Source organism: Mercenaria mercenaria, chromosome 12 (assembly GCF_021730395.1).
Source record: "Mercenaria mercenaria strain notata chromosome 12, MADL_Memer_1, whole genome shotgun sequence".
NCBI lineage: Eukaryota > Metazoa > Mollusca > Bivalvia > Venerida > Veneridae > Mercenaria > Mercenaria mercenaria.
Window position 1 is genome coordinate 47514977 of NC_069372.1, and position 21493 is coordinate 47536469.

The 21493-nt window shown below is 33.5% G+C and overlaps 1 protein-coding gene across 1 annotated transcript in view; it reads left to right on the forward strand.

Moving 5' to 3' along the window:
• Positions 1-8643: 8643 nt before the first annotated feature.
• LOC123534021 (LIM/homeobox protein Lhx1-like) overlaps positions 8644-21493 on the forward strand; it is a 49442-nt gene continuing 36592 nt past the window's right edge. The window contains exons 1-2 of the mRNA XM_045316053.2: positions 8644-9305; positions 13486-13688. Of these exons, the coding sequence (XP_045171988.1) occupies positions 9136-9305; positions 13486-13688 (373 nt within the window). The 5' untranslated portion in view covers positions 8644-9135. The remainder of the gene's footprint in view (positions 9306-13485; positions 13689-21493) is intronic.

Genomic DNA, 21493 nt, shown 5'->3' on the forward strand with positions numbered 1-21493 from the left:
ACCTTCAGGCATAACCTTCGATAACGGCACCTTTGTGTATAACCTCCGATAACGACACCTTCAGGCATAACCTTCGATAACGGCACCTTTGTGTATAACCTCCGATAACGACACCTTCAGGCATAACCTTTGATAAAGACATCTTCATGTATAACCTTTGATAACGACACCTTCAGACATAGCCTTTGATAATGACACCTTCATGTATAACCTTTGAAAACGACACCTACAGGTATAACCTTTGATAACGACATCTTCAGGCATAACCTTTGATAACGACACCTTCAGGTATAACCTTTGATAACGACACCTTCAGGTATAACCTTTGATAACGACACCTTCATATATAACCTTTGATAACGACACCTTCAGGCATAACCTTTGATAACGACACCTACAGGTATAACCTTTGATAACGACACCTTCAGGCATAACCTTTGATAAAGTCACCTTCATGTATAACCTTTGAAAACGACATCTTCAGGCAAAACCTTTGATAACGACACCTTCAGGCATAACCTTTGATAACGACATCTACAGGCATAACCTTTGATAACGACACCTTCAGGCATAACCTTTGATAAAGTCACCTTCATGTATAACCTTTGAAAACGACATCTTCAGGCAAAACCTTTGATAACGACACCTACAGGCATAACCTTTGATAACGACACCTTCAGACATAGCCTTTGATAATGACACCTTCATGTATAACCTTTGAAAACGACATCTTCAGGCAAAACCTTTGATAACGACACCTTCAGGCATAACCTTTGATAACGACACCTACAGGTATAACCTTTGATAACGACACCTTCAGACATAGCCTTTGATAATGACACCTTCATGTATAACCTTTGAAAACGACATCTTCAGGCAAAACCTTTGATAACGACACCTACAGGCGTAACCTTTGATAACGACACCTTCAGACATAGCCTTTGATAATGACACCTTCATGTATAACCTTTGAAAACGACATCTTCAGGCAAAACCTTTGATAACGACACCTTCAGGCATAACCTTTGATAACGACACCTACAGGTATAACCTTTGATAACGACACCTACAGGTATAACCTTTGATAACGACACCTTCAGGCATAACCTTTGATAACGACACCTACAGGTATAACCTTTGATAACGACACCTTCAGACATAGCCTTTGATAATGACACCTTCATGTATAACCTTTGAAAACGACATCTTCAGGCAAAACCTTTGATAAAGACACCTACAGGCATAACCTTTGATAACGACACCTTCAGGCATAACCTTTGATAACGACACCTACAGGTATAACCTTTGATAACGACATCTTCAGGCATAACCTTTGATAACGACACCTTCAGGTATAACCTTTGATAACGACACCTACAGGCATAACCTTTGATAACGACACCTTCAGGCATAACCTTTGATAACAACACCTACAGGTATAACCTTTGATAACGACACCTACAGGCATAACCTTTGATAACGACACCTTCAGGCATAACCTTTGATAACGACACCTACAGGCATAACCTTTGATAACGACACCTTCAGGCATAACCTTTGATAACGACACCTACAGGCATAACCTTTGATAACGACACCTACAGGCATAACCTTTGATAACGACACCTTCAGGCATAACCTTTGATAACGACACCTACAGGCATAACTTTTGATAACGACATCTTCAGGCATAACCTTCGATAACGACACCTACAGGCATAACCTTTGATAACGACACCTACAGGCATAACCTTTGATAACGACATCTTCAGGCATAACCTTTGATAACGACACCTACAGGTATAACCTTTGATAACGACACCTTCAGGCATAACCTTTGATAATGACACCTTCATGTATAACCTTTGATAACGACATCTTCAGGCAAAACCTTTGATAACGACACCTTCAGGCATAACCTTTGATAACGACATCTTCAGGCATAACCTTTGATAACGACACCATCATGCATAACCTTTGATAACGACACCTACAGGTATAACCTTTGATAACGACACCTACAGGTATAACCTTTGATAACGACACGACACCTTCAGGCATAACCTTTGATAATGACACCTTCATATATAACCTTTGATAACGACACCTTCATATATAACCTTTGATAACGACACCTTCATATATAACCTTTGATAACGACACCTACAGGTATAACCTTTGATAATGACACCTTCAGGTATAACCTTTGATAACGACATCTTCAGGTATAACCTTTGATAATGACACCTTCAGGTATAACCTTTGATAACGACACCTACAGGTATAACCTTTGATAACGACACCTTCAGGCATAACCTTTGATAACGACATCTTCAGGCAAAACCTTTGATAACGACACCTTCAGGCATAACCTTTGATAACGACACCTACAGGCATAACCTTTGATAACGACACCTACAGGCATAACCTTCGATAACGACACCTACATATATAACCTTTGATAACGACACCTTCATATATAACCTTTGATAACGACACCTTCATATATAACCTTTGATAACGACACCTTCATATATAACCTTTGATAACGACACCTTCATATATAACCTTTGATAACGACACCTTCATATATAACCTTTGATAACGACACCTACAGGCATAACCTTTGATAACGACACCTACAGGCATAACCTTTGATAACGACACCTACAGGTATAACCTTTGATAACGACACCTACAGGCATAACCTTTGATAACGACACCTTCAGGCATAACCTTTGATAACGACATCTTCATGCATAACCTTTGATAACGACATCTTCAGGCATAACCTTTGATAACGACACCATCATGCATAACCTTTGATAACGACACCTACAGGTATAACCTTTGATAACGACACCTACAGGTATAACCTTTGATAACGACACCTTCATGTATAACCTTTGATAACGACACCATCATGCATAACCTTTGATAAAGACACCTTCATGTATAACCTTTGAAAACGACATCTTCAGACATAACCTTTGATAACGACACCATCATGCATAACCTTTGATAAAGACACCTTCAGGCATAACCTTTGATAACGACACCTTCATGTATAACCTTTGATAACGACACCATCAAGCATAACCTTTGATAAAGACACCTTCATGTATAACCTTTGAAAACGACATCTTCAGACATAACCTTTGATAATGACACCTTCATGCATTACCTTTGATAACACCTTCAGGCATAACCTTTGATAACGACACCTTCATGTATACCATCTGATAATGACACCTTCACATGTATAACTTCAGACAGCGAGACCTTCATGTATAACTTCACCTCTAAAAGAACAAACACCTCTTCACGAAGGGTAACGTGTTCTAAGAGAAAACAACTGGCTACAAAGGAAAGCATCTTCTTCCCCACAAGAAAAAAATATCGGTCATTCCAATTTTCACAAGTTTCACGGTATGTATTCTAAATGATCACGCATCAAAATGTAAATATTTTCTGCAAATTTAGACTGTAAAACCAAATCTGTATTAAAACAGGTTATTGCTTAAACCCGGTTGAAATTAGAACAAAAAACAATCAATATGAGATATTGGCTGATAGGTCGCTTAAGGCAGGTGACTGCTTAATACGGGTTACCTCTAAGGCAGGTTTTACTGTACGTTAGTATGTTAGTAATTATAAATTAAATTAGAATTAAAGATATAAGTGTATTCTATTCAGTATGTATTGATAAACCTCTTGCAATCTGTAAATAGAAAGATTTAGACTTTAAGTCTAAGAAAGATTTCCACTGCGTTGATTAAGCAGTAAAAGTTTAAAGCAAAATAGAAAAAAATAGATAGCCGTACATTTTTTCATACTTTAAATACTTTAAGATATCGATTTCATTCATACTGGTTTGTCATTCAGCATACATCATAGATATTTCCTTTCTTTTTTTCTTTTTTGGTTAGCATTCCCGTGTTAAATGTATTAAGAAGTCAACTGAAGAAAATCAAAATCTCAGAGACTATGCGCACAAAGAGATAGATATCTACTGATATTTTAGATGTTAAAATGGTAATGCATGTATTCTTTATTGAAATTTCACATATCCATGATAAGAAAACATTTTCGTTAAAGGTATTTGCTTTTTCTTCGTGTGAAAGAAAAGCGATAAAAGAAGCATTTAGAGACGACGAATCAAAGACAGAAGAATCGCTCTATTTTATATGGTTCAAAGGTCAAAGGGACAGCTTAGATAATAGATATAGCAGGTTACTGTCAATATCCTTTTTAATATTTACATAGTTTAAGGTATTTTCAGATTTAGTTCAAACTAAAAAGATAATGTTAATACAGAAATGTCGGAAAAATATTGTATAAACAACAAAAGTGGTTGATTTTTTTCTCTATTAGCCCTTACCATGATGGACACGATTGATTCTGCCTTTGCGACCAGTGTAGAACATGATCAGCCTGCACATCCATGCAGTCTGATCATGATCTGCACTGTTCACTATTCAGTCAGTATCTTTTCGGTAAGCCCCTTTTAAAAGTTAATGGTAGTGTCCAATTTGGAAGAAGGACAAGTTCATTATAGAAATTTAGCAAGGTAAGGGTTAAAGATTTATAAAGACTATAAAACCACAAAGTCGTATGTTCATTAATTTCGACCAAACTACTAATTAGTGGTGATCACATTTGCTGACTGGCAGTTTGGAGTGGAGGTTTTAAAATTTATCCATGGTCATGTCATTACATACAGATGTCGGTATATAGACGTTTTAAGAAAAGTATATACATTGTACGAGTTTTCTGATTGAGTCCCATAAATGTACTAAAATGATCTATTTTTGACAAATGTAAATTGATTCTATCATTCATAAACAAAACGATAAATGAGTAAAGGCAACCGTAAACATACATTTTGTAATTTCTTTGACAGGACAACTAATTGGGTTCTTTTTTATTGACATAACTTTTAGAGAAGTAGATCGTACCAAAAGCTCCTAAATGCCGAATCTTAAATATGTTCTACATTCCCCCATTCCCTACCCCAAGCCCAAAAACTCAACCAAACTACATATTTTGTTTTCATTATAGACAAAATGATATGACAGTCGCAAAGAGCTAAAATAAATATTTCCTCTGTATCTTTAATGTTGTTTTTTTTCTTTTTCGATATGAAAGGGGATATGATTTACATTTAAAATGCGGATAAGATTTACATTTAAATAAAGTAAGTGACTACACAGAATAGAAAATACGTGTTCTATGCTTGCGACGACCACCAAAAGACAGCTTGAAGCCCTCTAGGCTATCGTGTGAGCTAATATTGTCGTAAAATAATGTTGTAAAACAATGTCGTAAAATGAACTTTATGCTTTTGTTTTTATTACGTTGATTTTGCTTTTATTGCTTTTGATTTTCCTGATATATCCGAAACTCTGCAGGTTTACGACATCGTGCACATTTAAGGTGAAATAAAATGAAGAATGGATGGCAGAGGTTTCGATATCGTATAAAATGCATTTTTGTTTTAATTATCACACAAAACTGTTCAAACTTTTAATAACAACCTATCGGGAGCTTCCATTACTTTTTCCCCTGCAAGGCTTAATTTATTTTGAAAAATATACTACTCCTATCCGATTGCTAAAACACTTTTGATTATTATTGCTGATATGATAAAGCGAAATTTATGCTTTTTGTTTTAAACCACCATGCTAGTATTTCAGCAGAAAGTAATCAAAAGGATATGACAACTTTCGGATAATTTTGGATAAAAAAGTCACGTGTTTGTTTTATTTCATGCAACAATAATATTGCATCATTCAATTATCCAGAGGGCATTAAATATTCTTCTGTGATTTATTTTAAAATGTAACATATTTTTCTATTTAACAGGAAAGGTAAATGACAGGTCAAACACTCGTTACATTTCTGCACTTCTGTTTATACGAATTTCTTATATAGATCTTTATTACAAATCACATTTCCATAACTTTGCCATTTGACCGGTCTTTAATTACTTGCGAGAAAAAAGATACATGTGAAAATTTCTTACATCAAGCAATAAATAACTTATCAAATGACTTGCCGGTCAATAGTAGTTAACTGATGCTGACATAAATTAGATGTTGCTACGTTGATTTTGCATGTGCATCAATTCATGTATGCGGTTAAACAAGGAACTTTCCATAAAACTATCCATTTTAGGTGAGCATTTTGATTACAACATACACACTTATTGAATGGTTTGCCGGGTAATAGTCAAAACTATTTGCCCGAGATCCAAAGGAGCGAGAGATAATAGCGTTATTACATGATTCATAAAATAAAATGATAGGTAGATAGTTTGTGCTGTATGACTGGTCAAAAGTCAAAACTATTTACCATCGGTCATTCTGACTTCGGGCAATAGTTTTGACTATAAAACGGCAAGCATTTCAATGAGTGTATATTTTTGAACAGAAAGCCAATTGTTTTATTACATGACCTCAGAAATGAATTTAAAAAAAAACAATTCTCGTTTCTTTTTTAACTTTAGCACAGCAGACAAATCTATGTTCAACTTTAGAACGGTTAATAGCATAAATTACTGACCGGGAATTTACTTAACTTGAATTCTACTTCATATCTCATTTAAATGGTGGAAAATGATATAACCAAAAATAAATCCCCATGCCAACATATCATTTTCTTATCCTTCAATTTATGTGTCTATTTTCCAAATATGAGTCTCTCATTTCCTCCCATATTGTAGTTTTGTTTCATTGACTATTAACCGGTAACCTGGATATAAACCGACGAGTTCTCTTTCGTTCTAATCCCTTTCGTACTTGTTATATATGTTCCTACTTGTAAAATGTAATTGTAATGTAATTGTCGAAATAGATATGTTTAAACTAATTTTTGTATAAGGAATCGTTTAAAAAAAAAACTCCCTATATTAATGTTTTTATGATACTGACATCATCAGTTAATTCAATTTTTTTTTCAAGATTTGACTTTAGCCTAACAAATCCGTGATGAGAAGTCTGATGGTATAGGATGAGTGGTAAAAACGAAAATCATTTTCGCTGGTCCAGAATCATTGAGATCCCTTGTTCATAGAAGTGAAATAAGTAAACTTGTGTTTTGTAACAACATAATTTGATATCAACTTATTAGGATTATGAACATTTTTGCAAAATAAACCTGTAAAGTACAGAAACAGTAATTTGGAAAATAAAAGAATAAAAAAATTAAAATGCATGAAATACTTTTGAAATGAAGGACAAAATCAGACAACTACATGTACATGCTTTCCCCCATCCTCTCCGATTCCGTCGACAAGACATTCAGAGAATATTTTGTTGTTGTTGTTGTTGTTTTTAAAGGTCTGTGTTTGAACATCCTTCGGCTTAATTAGTTATGGTTTAGGTTAATTAGTTGATATTTAGGTTTAGATCTATAAAGTAACTTTTGAAAATTGTTCCAATCTTTTTAAACTCCTTCTAGTACTCTACAACATTGTCTTGCTGATTCTATTAGATAAACGTTCGATATTTAAAAGATTAACGAAGTTCTGTTGCTTCGTACACTTTAAAAGGTGAATCAAAATTGTTTATTTTTCCTAATGTTTCCATAATGTATAAATAAATAAACAGTTATAAAATTAAAATTATTTTATAGCCTCAAGAAAATAGCCGAGTGCTTTGACCCTTTTGTCAAAATTATTTTATTGTTATAATAACGGTGTGCCGATGTCCATAGGGTGTTATTTTAATGGCTGATTTACGATAAATGCACGGTGTCGTAATTATTTGCGAATGTGAAATTTGAAATAAGAATGGACAGACTGGAACATGTATTTTCTTCTAATGCTAACGTTACATTAATAAGATCAAATCTGACTGCAAAATGATTTTAAGCTACAAACCAAAAGCTCATTGTTTACCATTGTGATGGTGGGATGTTGTTATTTAAAAAAAACAACAATCTTTAAAATATTGCCAAAGACATAGATCTAAATATCATTTATAATTATTTATTATTAATAATGTATTTACAATATCATTGTTAATCATATTTGTTTGTATTCTTCGTCTCTTTCGAGTATTGTTTGTATTATCATTGATTCACAAGATATACATGAACTGTTTTATTCTTGCAAAAAGGCAGATTGAAAATAAAACGCTTTTATTAAGATAAAATATGTTTTCTTTTCAATGAAAATGTGAAAATATGGAGTAAATAATACACACTTTAGTAAAAGAGAACAAAAAATTGCATCAACGATCACTGAAAGTATTTTACTGAAACCTATACTATATATCTATCATATATTAAATAGTGGCTTTTCGATAATTCATTCTAAAACAATGGCGGAAAATGAATAGCACTGTCCAAATTCACACAATACAATACTTTTTTAGTTTTTATTTAAAGCCAGTAAAATATTGTACAACATTTGAACGTATAAACTGAATTAAATATCGTATTCTTAAGAAAAACTTGAAACATATCAGTGTTGTTATTTTTTCAAACATGCAAGGCAATGTATTGAAAATTCGAATAACTTAGAGGATCGCTGCCTATAACATTATTGGCCATTCCTCCCAATTTTGCTCCGCCTACTAATTTGCCTACGGCCGCCCACAAGGAAAAAATCATTTCATGATCAAGGCCAGCTAGGAAAATTCTTGTGCGAGAGATGCATATTCTCAATAAAATGTATGCAGATAGGAAAATTGCTGTTTTCGTTTGTGTGTTTATTCTAAAGAGGAGGAAATAGTGACCAGTATTTTACGTATACTTTGGACATCAGACAGAGTGCTTTGGTCCGCTGATCAAAGGAAATAGAAAGTACACGAAGATCATCGAGGGTGCAGTGAAACTACAATGCGAGTTAATTACTTTTAAAATATACACGTTAAAAGAAGCAAAAAGATGAAAAAGATATAGAAAAATACTGGAAACAGATAACCTCCTGTGCTGTGAGATTTTCTGTATGATATGTCGATCGAAGACCAACATGTGAGAATAGATGTTGGACAAAAATAATGTTGAAATAGAAATAAGTTCGTTTCGGCATTATAGATAAATAAAACGTATTCACAAGTTTGCCCAATTGTGAAAGGATTTTTAACAATAAAAATCGTCAAACTGGCGGTCGGGGACGAAAAGTCGGAAATGCAGACCTGTGCGGGCTGCGACAGGCCAATATTGGACCGGTTCCTCCTTAACGTGCTGGACCGAGCTTGGCACGTGCGCTGCGTGCAGTGTTCAGATTGCAACCTAACGCTGACGGATAAATGTTTTTCAAGAGATGGAAAACTGTATTGTAGAAATGACTTTTTCATGTAAGTAAGAGAAATCGTTATTTATAACTTGTTTTTTAAAAACATCATCATCACCATCGTCATCATAATCCTCGTCATTATTATTACTGATGTTGTTGTTTCATATCGTCATTTCGTCATTTCAATCATCTGACATTAGCAGCAGAAATATGATTACTACTACTAACTACTGCTATTATTATTATTATTATTATTATTATTATTATTATTATTATTATTATTACTCACATACTCATAGCAGTTCTGTACAGTATAATTAAAACAGTGTAAGAAATATACATATTTTTGCTGTTTTGAAACATGGCTCTTAAAATATATTTTTGGTTACATATATTTTACCTGTTTTAACATAGATTTCTAAATCTTCATGTATATAACCAGATTTCAATGTTTCTTTAAACTTTATTTTTTGTATTACTTTTGTTTTACAAACGTAAACCTACATGTCAACACATATTCAGCAGTGACACATGTCATATAAATATTAGAGGTTAACAGCAAATAATTACAGAACATTATCTGCTTATTATACTAAACAATGTATGATCAATTAATATCTTGCTATGTATGAAATTTGTATTGCAAAGAATCAACAAATGAAATTGATTTATTGATTTTAATTTAGCCACATTTAACACCCACTCCATTTGGTTTTTTGTCCGGTTTGCAATTAGAAGTATGTATTTCTTGGGAGCTAATGAAACATTCATTATAAAGTGCGTTTTGCAGAAAATCAACAAACAAAATTTAATATCAATAAATAAACATATGCACACGAGTAAACATTTGCAAGTAGAATAATTAATTCTTTTGGGTTCTAAGAAACATTTAACATACATTAGAGCTCTCACCGAGTAATGGTAAGTTTAACACAGTCTCTGTTTTAAGGTTAAAATAGGGAAGTTAAAAAAAACTCTTTGTTAACTTTATTCGCTACTTTCTTTGGGGACATTTTTTCTGCCATAAACTGTCACAATACGAGACATTGTCATTTTTTCCCAAACAAATTAGATAAATCATGGGGTCCTTAAAACGTTTGTTTTCTCTTCATTATCAAGTGTACAAATTTGTCACCGAGCTTCTCAATGATCTCGAATGGACCCAAATGAAACTAAATAACACGAAAGGACTCATTAAAAGCCCGCACAACTCACTTAATTGATAAAACATTTATCAAAAGGTCCGTGGTGTGAATCGATTTTTTCTCTCTAGTCAGCGACAAGTCTTAACGTTGGGCCTTCGTTAATTTTAAATAATTAATGCATTTCTTAAACAAAGTATCGTTAAAGATTACAGGGACGATAGTGGCTTTCATGGGAAGCACGCATTTCATATATGTACAGTTGCTAGAAAATTTTATCTTTTATCGCTAGTTCAGAACATATCTTGCGTCTGAACCACATGAATATTTTATTTGATATGTATCGTTGATAAGGCTAGTTAATTTAAACACCGGTTTGGTAAAGACATTGAAATAAATCAAATTCATATATTTGATTTTTTGTTGATCAGAATTTTCAGTGCAATATATTTTTGTTGCACATAACAATTTTTTAAATTTTTACTAAGTTATTATTTTGTTTTTCTTTTTTTTCTTTTGTACTCATTTTATATCTCAGAAGGGGTGTGTTGAGAAATGGGTAAAGTAGCTCTTTTACTACCTTAATTCAAATATTATACATCAAATATTCAGCTGTTAAAATGGCATTTATTGAATTGGTGTTATATTTATAAGCAAACGTTTTATCCTCGAAATAAAAGGACTACTTACAAAATCTTTGTCTGTCATTAATTACCAAATAAAAACATAGTATACTAACATAGTGATACAATAATATATAATGACCGGTTGTTGTTGTTGTTGATGTTGCTTTTTTGTGTTCATGATACTATATCCCTTTGCTTCATCCTTCTTTAGAAAAGGATTTTATTTCATTTAAAGTGAAAATTCGTTAGAAATGTTTCATTTATTTTTCCCCAGGTTTTCGGTAGGACATTTAAAACAATCTTTAGCATTTTTCTCGCGTTATGGCGTTATGTATTATGCAAAATGACAGTAAAAAGAATTTGAATTGAGATTTCCAAGTAAAATTCTATATTTTATTATGTAAATACAATTATCTAAACCATTCTTATATGGTAACAACTGCTGTATAATAATACTGTAAAACTTAAAGTGGATGTTTTTTTTAAATATTTTAAGGTGAGATTTAAAATTAATTAAAACCTAAAACGAGCACCTACCATAATGACGTCATTTCCCCTGAAATTAGGATAATGACAGTGACCTGTATCGACAATCGGCAACTTCCGTTCGATTTCGGCATTCTCCGGTTGTTACGGAAAAGCAACTTTCTGGTAGGTCCAAAGTATATGGCATATACTAGAATACGTAAATTGCACGGAATTTGCCGATTGTCTTTTCTGGTCCACTACCTTGAATGTAGAACTAAGCACGACTCAGTGAGGTCTGGACAAGTATAGACTGTCTGAGGTCTTGGCAAGTATAGACTGTCTGAGGTCTTGACAAGTATAGACTGTTAAGTATGTTTAAAAGCGATTTACTGTTAATGACCTAAAAAAATGATGAATAAATATAAGGAGGATCTGACTCTAACAGAAGCTGATTTATGATTTCTACTTCCTTTAACAGAAATTTTAATGATATTGTGTCAATGACTCTTTAAGAATTCTTTCTGTTAGGTCATCCAAGTCCATAAAACTTACATTATGTATTTCCTTCTTGTTAATGTTGTATACAAAACAACTAACTTCTATTGTCGCGTTACCCGATCAAAGACACAATTAACCTTGAAAAAAAATAAGACAAAGTTTACTTTTATGCATATTTCTTGGAGGTTGTCATCCGTCGGCGGTTCCAATGCTCTCACCTGGGCCTCGCGGCGCCACTAGGGTATAACTTTAATATATTTTCCTCCAATTATCTCTTCACGCCTAATTTACTATGCTAGTTTGAATGAGAAGAAAAAGAAGTCTTATTAAATATTAAACTTCATGGTGAATAAAAATGGAACAAACTTGTTAAAAATGTACTTCACTTTTTTAAAGAAAAAAAATGATAAGGAAAGAAATAAATATTAGTGCAGTCAACTTCATATTAAACTGTTGACAATGTAATAGTTCTGCCTCAAAATGCTTATAATACATTTTTTGCGTTGATGTGTGTTCACTTTTTTCTAATTTTAAAGCAAAAATGTAGATCGAAAATAATGTAATTATCATAAGAGTAAGAAAGGTTTCTGATGAAGATAACGACATCTTCCTCATTTCAAATTAAAGACATATGTAAAAATGATCTGAGGTCTTATATACAAGACTTTAGTGTTCTAAAGTTGTCTTTTCACATATATCGCTCCAAGAAACAATACTATATAGTATGATTTACCGATAAGGTCAATCGATATGGGTATCGATTTCTTGACGATCGGCAAGTTTATACTTTTAATTTGTGACGTTTTCTCCATATATATATATTTAATGTCTGAGTTTTAAGATAGTCAACAGCATGTGTAAATAATGAATACATAAATGATCATGAATCAGTAGAATTTAAGTCATTTTTTTTTTGGATTGAATTGTAGAGGTGCGACTAAATTCTTGAATTTTTTATCACATTTTTTTTCGACTTGATTAACTCATTACATTTCATTGGAATATATTGTACTATAAATTCAGCTGGAAGAAAGCGCCATGTCTTTTAAGACTTTTAAGTGCATGTCTTTCTTCATCGAAAAACGTGGTGTTGCACTGAAATAAATAGTAGTTAGCAATGTCTAAAATCTTATTTAGTAAAAATGTAAATCATAACAGAATCACGCTTATGACAACTCTTTGGCAGCCATTTCAGCGTACTTCTGTTGCATTCCCAGATTACTGGTCAAAATTAATTGCAGCATCATATACATGTATATATGCCATGTAATTGTTTATTCTGTTTTACAACAATGATTTATAGGCTTTGTCTTTGTCTTTGTTATGTGACAACCCTTTTAAATACATCAATTCCATATTTGGAGGCCCAGAAAATACAAAACAATGTATTCTTTAACAATAAGGTAATTCTAATGTTGTGATACCAGTCCGATTTAGCCAAAAAAAATGAATGAGAAAAAATATATATACTAGTATAAACATTTAAATTTTCTTGTTTTCTTTCCAGGAGATTTGGGACCAAATGTGCCGGCTGTCTTCAAGGTATATCACCTAGCGATCTCGTGCGTCGGGCGCGAAACAAAGTGTTCCATCTTAAATGTTTTACGTGCATGATGTGTCGCAAAGAACTTTCAACCGGGGAGGAGTTATATATTCTTGACGAAAATAAATTCATCTGTAAAGAGGATTATTTGGCGAGCAAGCTCTCTGGTAAGTACAATCATAAACTTTGTCATATGAAAACATACCTTGGGAAAAATGACGTTACGTCATAACATGATGTGACACCATATAAAACCTTTACAATAGATCTCAGTGTAATTACGTGACAGGGTATATTGGAAAAATGTGGATATATGTAGAATTTTATTTTATCTAATGGTAGAAATATATCACAGATGCATAAAACAATGTAATGCACTGTCCCTCATATATCTTTTTTTCTGCCTCCCTCTTCCCTCCCATATCCTCGGTCATCCCCACACCCATCAACCCAAGTTCTCAAGCTTGGTGGATTTATCAGTGTACTTATGTAAAAAAGGAAGTAACTAAATGCCACTAGTTATCAATCAAATTCTAAAAAAAATGAAATATAAATATGATATAATAGCTGAAAACAAGCGATTGGACTTGATGACAACATAAAGTGATACTAATGACAATGGCATAATTAGTTAAAGCTTGTAACAAATGGGCAGGAGTTGAAGAGTGAGCATAGCTGATGTGAAATCAGATGCTGATAAAAAAGATTTATATTACTTGTCTTTTATGCGACCTGTTCAACATGCAGGGAAAATGTGCAAGTGCAATTAATCATACGTATCATGATACACTATTATGTAACACTATCTTTGCTTTTGATACATATACCATTTTGTTATCTTCACGGCATCTTATTTCTCACAGCGCACCGGCTTGCATCGCAAGGGGGACCCACCATTGAGCTGAGATAAGACATTCACACAAGAAAAAAGCATTATTACATTCAACGAGTATTGCAAAATATAGATTACCGTATTACGTTTGATGAATGAGCATATGCTAATTTTGTTGATAACCGTTAGATAATGCGGTGTTGCTAAACTAACGGCTGGATCAATGGAAACATGACTCTCCTTCGAATAGATTAAAGGCAAGAAAAGATCCGCATGAGACGAAACGACAATTAATTTATGTCAAACAGATAAACTTTTATTATTTTAAATTCTGAATACATCTAGGACAGAGAAAATAATTTAGATTCATTTAAAAAAAACAACTTAATTTTCAGTCATTTTTATCAGCGCGATCTTAGAATATTTCTTGAAATATTGTCAGGTAAAATTAATGACTGCTCCCCGATGATTGATATAATAAAAATGTTCTCAAAAAAAGAGAGCCTCAGTGTGGGTAGATGTTATCAAATAAATGAATAAAAAAGTATATGTTTAAACATGAAATTATATGACAATGGCAAAGCTAAATGGTACGTGCCAAGCTGAAGGATAGTTGTCTACTTATTTTGGATAACTTCGTACTGAAATATTGAACAAGTACATATGGAAACCATGCTTGTTACCAGGGAGAGGAGGTTCCTGTTAACAAGGATATTTTTGTAATGGAAAAAGGAGGAAATTCCTGAAACTGTGAACATTTTCGATGTTCAGGATTACCGGTTCAAACAGTTTCCGCTTAATAAAGTAAATAAAAAGTGACCTACTGTCAAATTACACAAAAATGGCAAGAAATAAACAAATTGTTGAACGTATGATGTACTGTTTTATTATCGTTTCGCACAAGAATGGCAAAAGCGCATTACCATAGGCATCTTGTATATAAAATTAAGGTGCGTTATGAACATCAGTAGAGGCACCCGATGACGCCTCCCTTCATCAAATTCCAAGACTCGTAGCTCAACATATCATGATAACTATCATAATGCGTGCTTAATTGAATATGTGTCGACACGTAGTTTAACACCCAGTTATCGCGTAGAACAACATAGAAATCTGGCCACGCCATTTTGAAAATTAAATGAGCGGAGAAATCGGAGATATGCCGAATGAATATCAAGATAAAAATAAATTGATTTATTGGGTATCAGTCTCCGTCTGCCTAGGGAAATGCATGCTGGTATATCTATCAAGGATCCCCTGAGTATTTATAAAATATCAAGAGTAAACCATTGTAACTGTTATGTTTCTATACTCTCTTTTTTTGTCAGATGAAGTACATCTATGCTGGACTGCAAAAAAGTAGTCCCTTTCATAATTTTCATACGTTTTTCTATCTTTAATCTGAATAACAATCTATATGTTATCAAAAAGGGATGGATAGTATACGAGAGCATCATTGTAACTTTAAGAAAACAAGCGGAACTACTTTCACTTTTGTTTCCAAGTTCCTCTTTACAGTCATCACTGAAGTAAATTTATATTTATCAGATATTTCGTGCGGACAGCGGAGGTATATCCAGCGAACTACTGCCACACGCTTATGGAACATTACATTAAAGACCAAGTATTCATTTTCAGTTTAAGGATTCATCTTGCGTCCTAAGGAATTATGCTGATTCTACAAATGTAAAATCTTGTCATTCATTTGTTTGAAAGAATATTTAAGTTTTTAAAAGAAGAAACACAAACAATTACACAACTGCTTTAAGACGTCTCAACAGTATACTGACCTTGTAACTTCACCATTTTTGTCAGAGGACTTCGATTATATGCAAATGGGGATGAATTCCGCTAAATCTCGGATAATCTCGCGGCATTAGAAATTTGCAGAAATGTCCTACAAAATGCCCCAGAACCAAGCATTTCCTATTCATGAGGATTAAAGACGAGCCAGGAAAATCTGTTCTAAAGAAGGTAAAATCCAACGTGTTCTGAAAAAGCTCATAATCATGCTAAAATATTCATCCGCGGAAAAATAGATCGAATAGATACACAAAATAAAGAAACATGTCAAAAGTTTTGAATACAAAGCGACGTAATAATTTCATGCTGTCTAACTAAATGCAAATATGTGCCATTTTATGAATATTTTCGTTTTTAAGGGCATTTTTTTATTATGAACCAAGTTAAATATGGTAAAAATAGATGGCACATTTCGAAAAAGCGAAACGACAGTCAAGAAAAAAATCAAATATGGTTAAAACATATGGCATACTGTACAGAAAAGCGTATTTAGCTATCAGTGTAAAATGAATGGCGTATTGCAAATCAAAGACAGTCAAGAAAAGTGTTTATTGTTAAAATGTATACTGCGAAACAACGACAGTCAAGAAAAGCGTATAAAGCACTGAAGAAATATATGGTTAAAATATACGGCATTCTACAAATTAGCGTCAATCAAAAACAACGTATTAAGCATGAAGAATCAAGGAAAAGATAGTAGGGACGTAGCAAATGGTTAAAACATTTGGTATACTGTGAAATAACGACAGTCAAGAGAAACGTAGGATGTAGAGAATGGTTAAAACATTTTGGTATACTGCGAAGTAACGACAGTCAAGGGAAACGTAGGATGTAGCGAATGGTTAAAAAATTTTGGTATACTGCGAAGTAACGACAGTCAAGGGAAACGTATGACATAGCGAATGGTTAAAACATTTTGGTATACTGCGAAGTAACGAGTCAAGGGAAACGTAGGACGTAGCGAACGGTTAAAACATTTTGGTATACTGCGAAATAACGACAGTCAAGGGAAACGTAGGACGTAGTGAATGGTTAAAACATTTGGTATACTGCGAAGTAACGACAGTCAAGAAAAACGTAGGAGGTAGCAAATGGTAAAAACATTTGGTATACTGCGAAATAACGACAGTCAAGGGAAACGTAGGATGTAGCGAATGGTTAAAACATTTTGGTATACTGCGAAGTAACGACAGTCAAGGGAAACGTAGGATGTAGCGAATGGTTAAAACATTTTGGTATACTGCGAAATAACGACAGTCAAGGGAAAAGTATGACGTAGCGAATGGTTAAAACATTTTGGTATACTGCGAAATAACGACAGTCAAGGGAAACGTAGGACGTAGCGAACGGTTAATACATGTTGGTAAACTTTGCGAAATAACGACAGTCAGGGAAAACGTACGATGTAGCGAATGGTTAAAACTTTGGGTATACTGCGAAATAACGACAGTCAATGATAATGTATTAAGGATGTAGTGTATGTAAAAATATATGGTATTCTATAAATAAACGACAGTAAGAAAAGAAGTGTATTTATTAAGAATAAAATAGATAACATACAGCGGATTAACGACAGTCAGGAAAAGTGTGTTATTTTAAGGATACAAAATGGCATACTGCGAATTAATGGAAGTCAAGAAAAGCTTTTTTATGAAAGATAAAATATAAGTCATACTGCTAATTAACGTCTGTTGCAGTTGAATGTTCTTCTGCAGAGAAATCTTCGGGTCATGTCTTAGTTGCCATATTCTTCATATATGTATAACTACAACATGTTGTGATGAATAATATTTAATATATTATTCCTTTGGTTCAAGCACTGCATCCGATTCATCTAAAATCGTCAGTTTTATGAAGTTTAAACGTTTCTCACATAAATGCGTTTGTTTCGGCACTTATCTGATTACTCTACCAACAAATATAACGTTTTATGCACCAGGCTGAGCCCCTAAACATATTAACGCTGTTTCAAATAGGGATAACACGATTATCTACGTCATGATACGATTTGCGGCGGGCTAATGTGATTTGGGGGCGAATATTGCAATAGATCCGAGCGCTTTCGCGGAATAGTCGTCTCCGATTGTTCCATGGTCGTGGGAATGTAATCCAATAACGAACAATAAAGTAATTTCCACAACAAGAATGGGGAAAACAGGAATTTGTCCGAAACAGTGTGAAATCATGCGATCAAAGTGGAGGAAAATTTGATAAAAATATTGTAAAACGCTGAAAAACAAACGCATCCGTGAAGGCAACTCGTGTCAAATTCTTTCTACTTGAAGTAAGCTTGTTAAAAACATAAAGTGTTAGTGATATTCTTCTGAATCTGTATACTATGTAATATGTACACTCGAAATGGCAGATAAATACCATTGTGTAAAAATGGTATGTCACAAACAATGCAAATATGTAAGCCTATAGTGCATTTCGTACAAAAAACAAACTAGAATCATGACCAGCTTCCAGCAATTGCATAAAAACAACAACAACCAATGTTTCCTATCTAAACACTTTGCTGTAAGCAAAACGAAGAACTGGACTAGATATCACCTTTATGTTATTCATAGTTACTACAACATTCCAGAAAAATAACATAAATCATCGCTAATGGACGCCATACTGGCTTATCCACAGATTTCAGACTGGTTCTTGGTGCTTCCGAGGGACAGACATAATTCATATTATTCTTAAGTCAATACATTAGCCAAGTCTGATCTCGAAAGAATTCTCGTTCAAATGATTAAATAGTTCTTGACTTGTGAAATGACTATTACTGACACCCAAGACCCTACTGGCACCAAGAATTGAGTTGTAAGAATTTTTCATGCCGCCCTAGTTATATTTCATCACAACTTGCTGTAACTTTTGCTAACGAGCGAGCAACTGTTTGTTCACTACCGTATGTCATAATACATCACTTTTTGCCGCGAAAAAATAGTTCCTGTCACTAACAAGAATTCTGCAAATTTATGAACATCTTCTAAGCTTTTTATGAGCGTTTTAGCAACCAAGTTTTTCTTGTATATGTTCCGTTTCACTAAACGCTTGACCTGCAATGGCGCCGTTATTTCGTCTGTCGATCAATTTAAGCGTCTCTGTTTTGTCTTGTATAAAGCTATCTTGCATCTTTATGTTCTTAAGGTATACCAAAGTTTTGGATGGTCTATGATAACTGCTTAATTCTTTTTATTTATAGCTTACAGAAGCAATGTAAAACAGTGACAATGAACCATTGTTTGTTTTTTCTATACTTACACAATGTAAAAACCTTTGTATTATATGTAGTTCAACCGTCTTTCCATTGTTCATTCTCACTTGCTAAATGTAGAACAAAGTCCAAGAACCTTTCGATTCTTTTTCCTTACTTATATAAAACAGAAAAAAGTCCAGAAGCCTTTCCATTGTTCATCCTCCCTTACTTAATTGACAACAAAGTCCAAAAGCCTTTACTTTGTTTTTACTTACTTGTATAAAACAGAACAAAGTCCAAAAATTATGTGCACCGTTTTCCTTACTTACATAGAATATTAACTTTGTTATACATGTAAAAGAACACAGTCCAAAAGCCTTACACTGTTTACTTACTTATGTTAAACAGACCAAAGTCCACAGGACTTTGATTTGAACTGTTTTCAATACTTGTACAGCACAGAGCAATGTCCAGAATCTTTCACATTTTATGTTGCTTACTTATTGTCTAGAATCTTTTGGGCAATGTCTAGAATCTTTCACGTTGTACTTCTTATACAGTACAGAACAATGTCAAGAATCTTTCACATTGTTTCAATACTCCTTTACACTTACACTATACAGAACAGTTCATATTCAGGCGCCATTGCGTCATTCTGTTTTACTTCTATTAATTCAAAATCTGATAAATTGTTGACAATACAGAAAAATGTCAAGAAACATTTACGATGTTCTAATTGACTTATACAATACAATATCCAGACAGTTGATTTATTCATTACAGAGCAATATCCAGAGGCACTAACGATGTTCTAATTGACTTATACAATACAGAACAATGTATAAAGGCATTTACGATGTTCTAATTGACTTATACAAGACAGAACAATGTACAAAAGCATTTACGATATACAATACAGATCAATGTCCAGAGGCATGCATTTACGATGTTATAATTGACTTATACAATACAGAACAAGGTACAAAGGCATTTACATTGTTCTTATTGACTTATACAATACAGAACAATGTCCAGAAACAATTATAGAATTCTAATTGACTAATACAATACAGAACAATATCCAGAGGCATTTACAGTGTTCTAAATGATTTATACAATACAGAACAATATCCAGAATACTAATACAGAACAATGTACAAAGGCATTTACGATGTTATAGTACAGAACAATACCCAAAGGCATTTACAGTGTTCTAACTGACTTATACAATACAGAACAACGGCTAGAAGCATTTACAATGTTCCATTTGATTGTTACGATACAGAGCAACCTAGAGCAACGTCCAGCATCATTTACAATGTTCCATTTGACTGTTACAATACAGAGCAATGTCCAGCAGCATTTACAATGTTCCATTTGATTGTTACAATACAGAGCAATGTCCAGCAGCATTTACAATGTTCCATTTGATAGCAATGTCCAGCAGAGTTTACAATGTTCCATTTGATTGTTACAATACAGAGCAACCTAGAGCAACTTCCAGCAGCATTTACAATGTTCCATTTGATTGTTACAATACAGAGCAACCTAGAGCAATGTCCAGCAGCATTTACAATGTTCTATTTGATTGTTACAATACAGAGCAATGTCCAGCAGCACTTACAATGTTCCATTTGATTGTTACAATACAGAGCAATGTCCAGCAGCATTTATAATATTCCATTTGATTGTTACAATACAGAGCAATGTCCAGCAGCATTTATAATGTTCCATTTGATTGTTACAATACAGAGCAATGTCCAGCAGCATTTACAATGTTCCATTTGATAGCAATGTCCAGCAGCATTTACAATGTTCCATTTGATTGTTACAATACAGAGCAACCTAGAGAAACTTCCAGCAGCATTTACAATATTCCATTTGATTGTTACAATACAGAGCAACGTCCAGCAGCATTAACAATGTTCCATTTGATTGTTACAATACAGAGCAACGTCCAGCAGCATTAACAATGTTCCATTTGATTGTTACAATACAGAGCAATGTCCAGCAGCGTTTACAATGTTCAAGTTGACTTATACAATACAAGACAATGTCTAGAGGTTGTTGTGTTATTCTCTATTTCTCTTACAGTAAAGAAGACAGGAGCTTTTTACTTGTTCTTTCTTGCTTATCTTACGTAC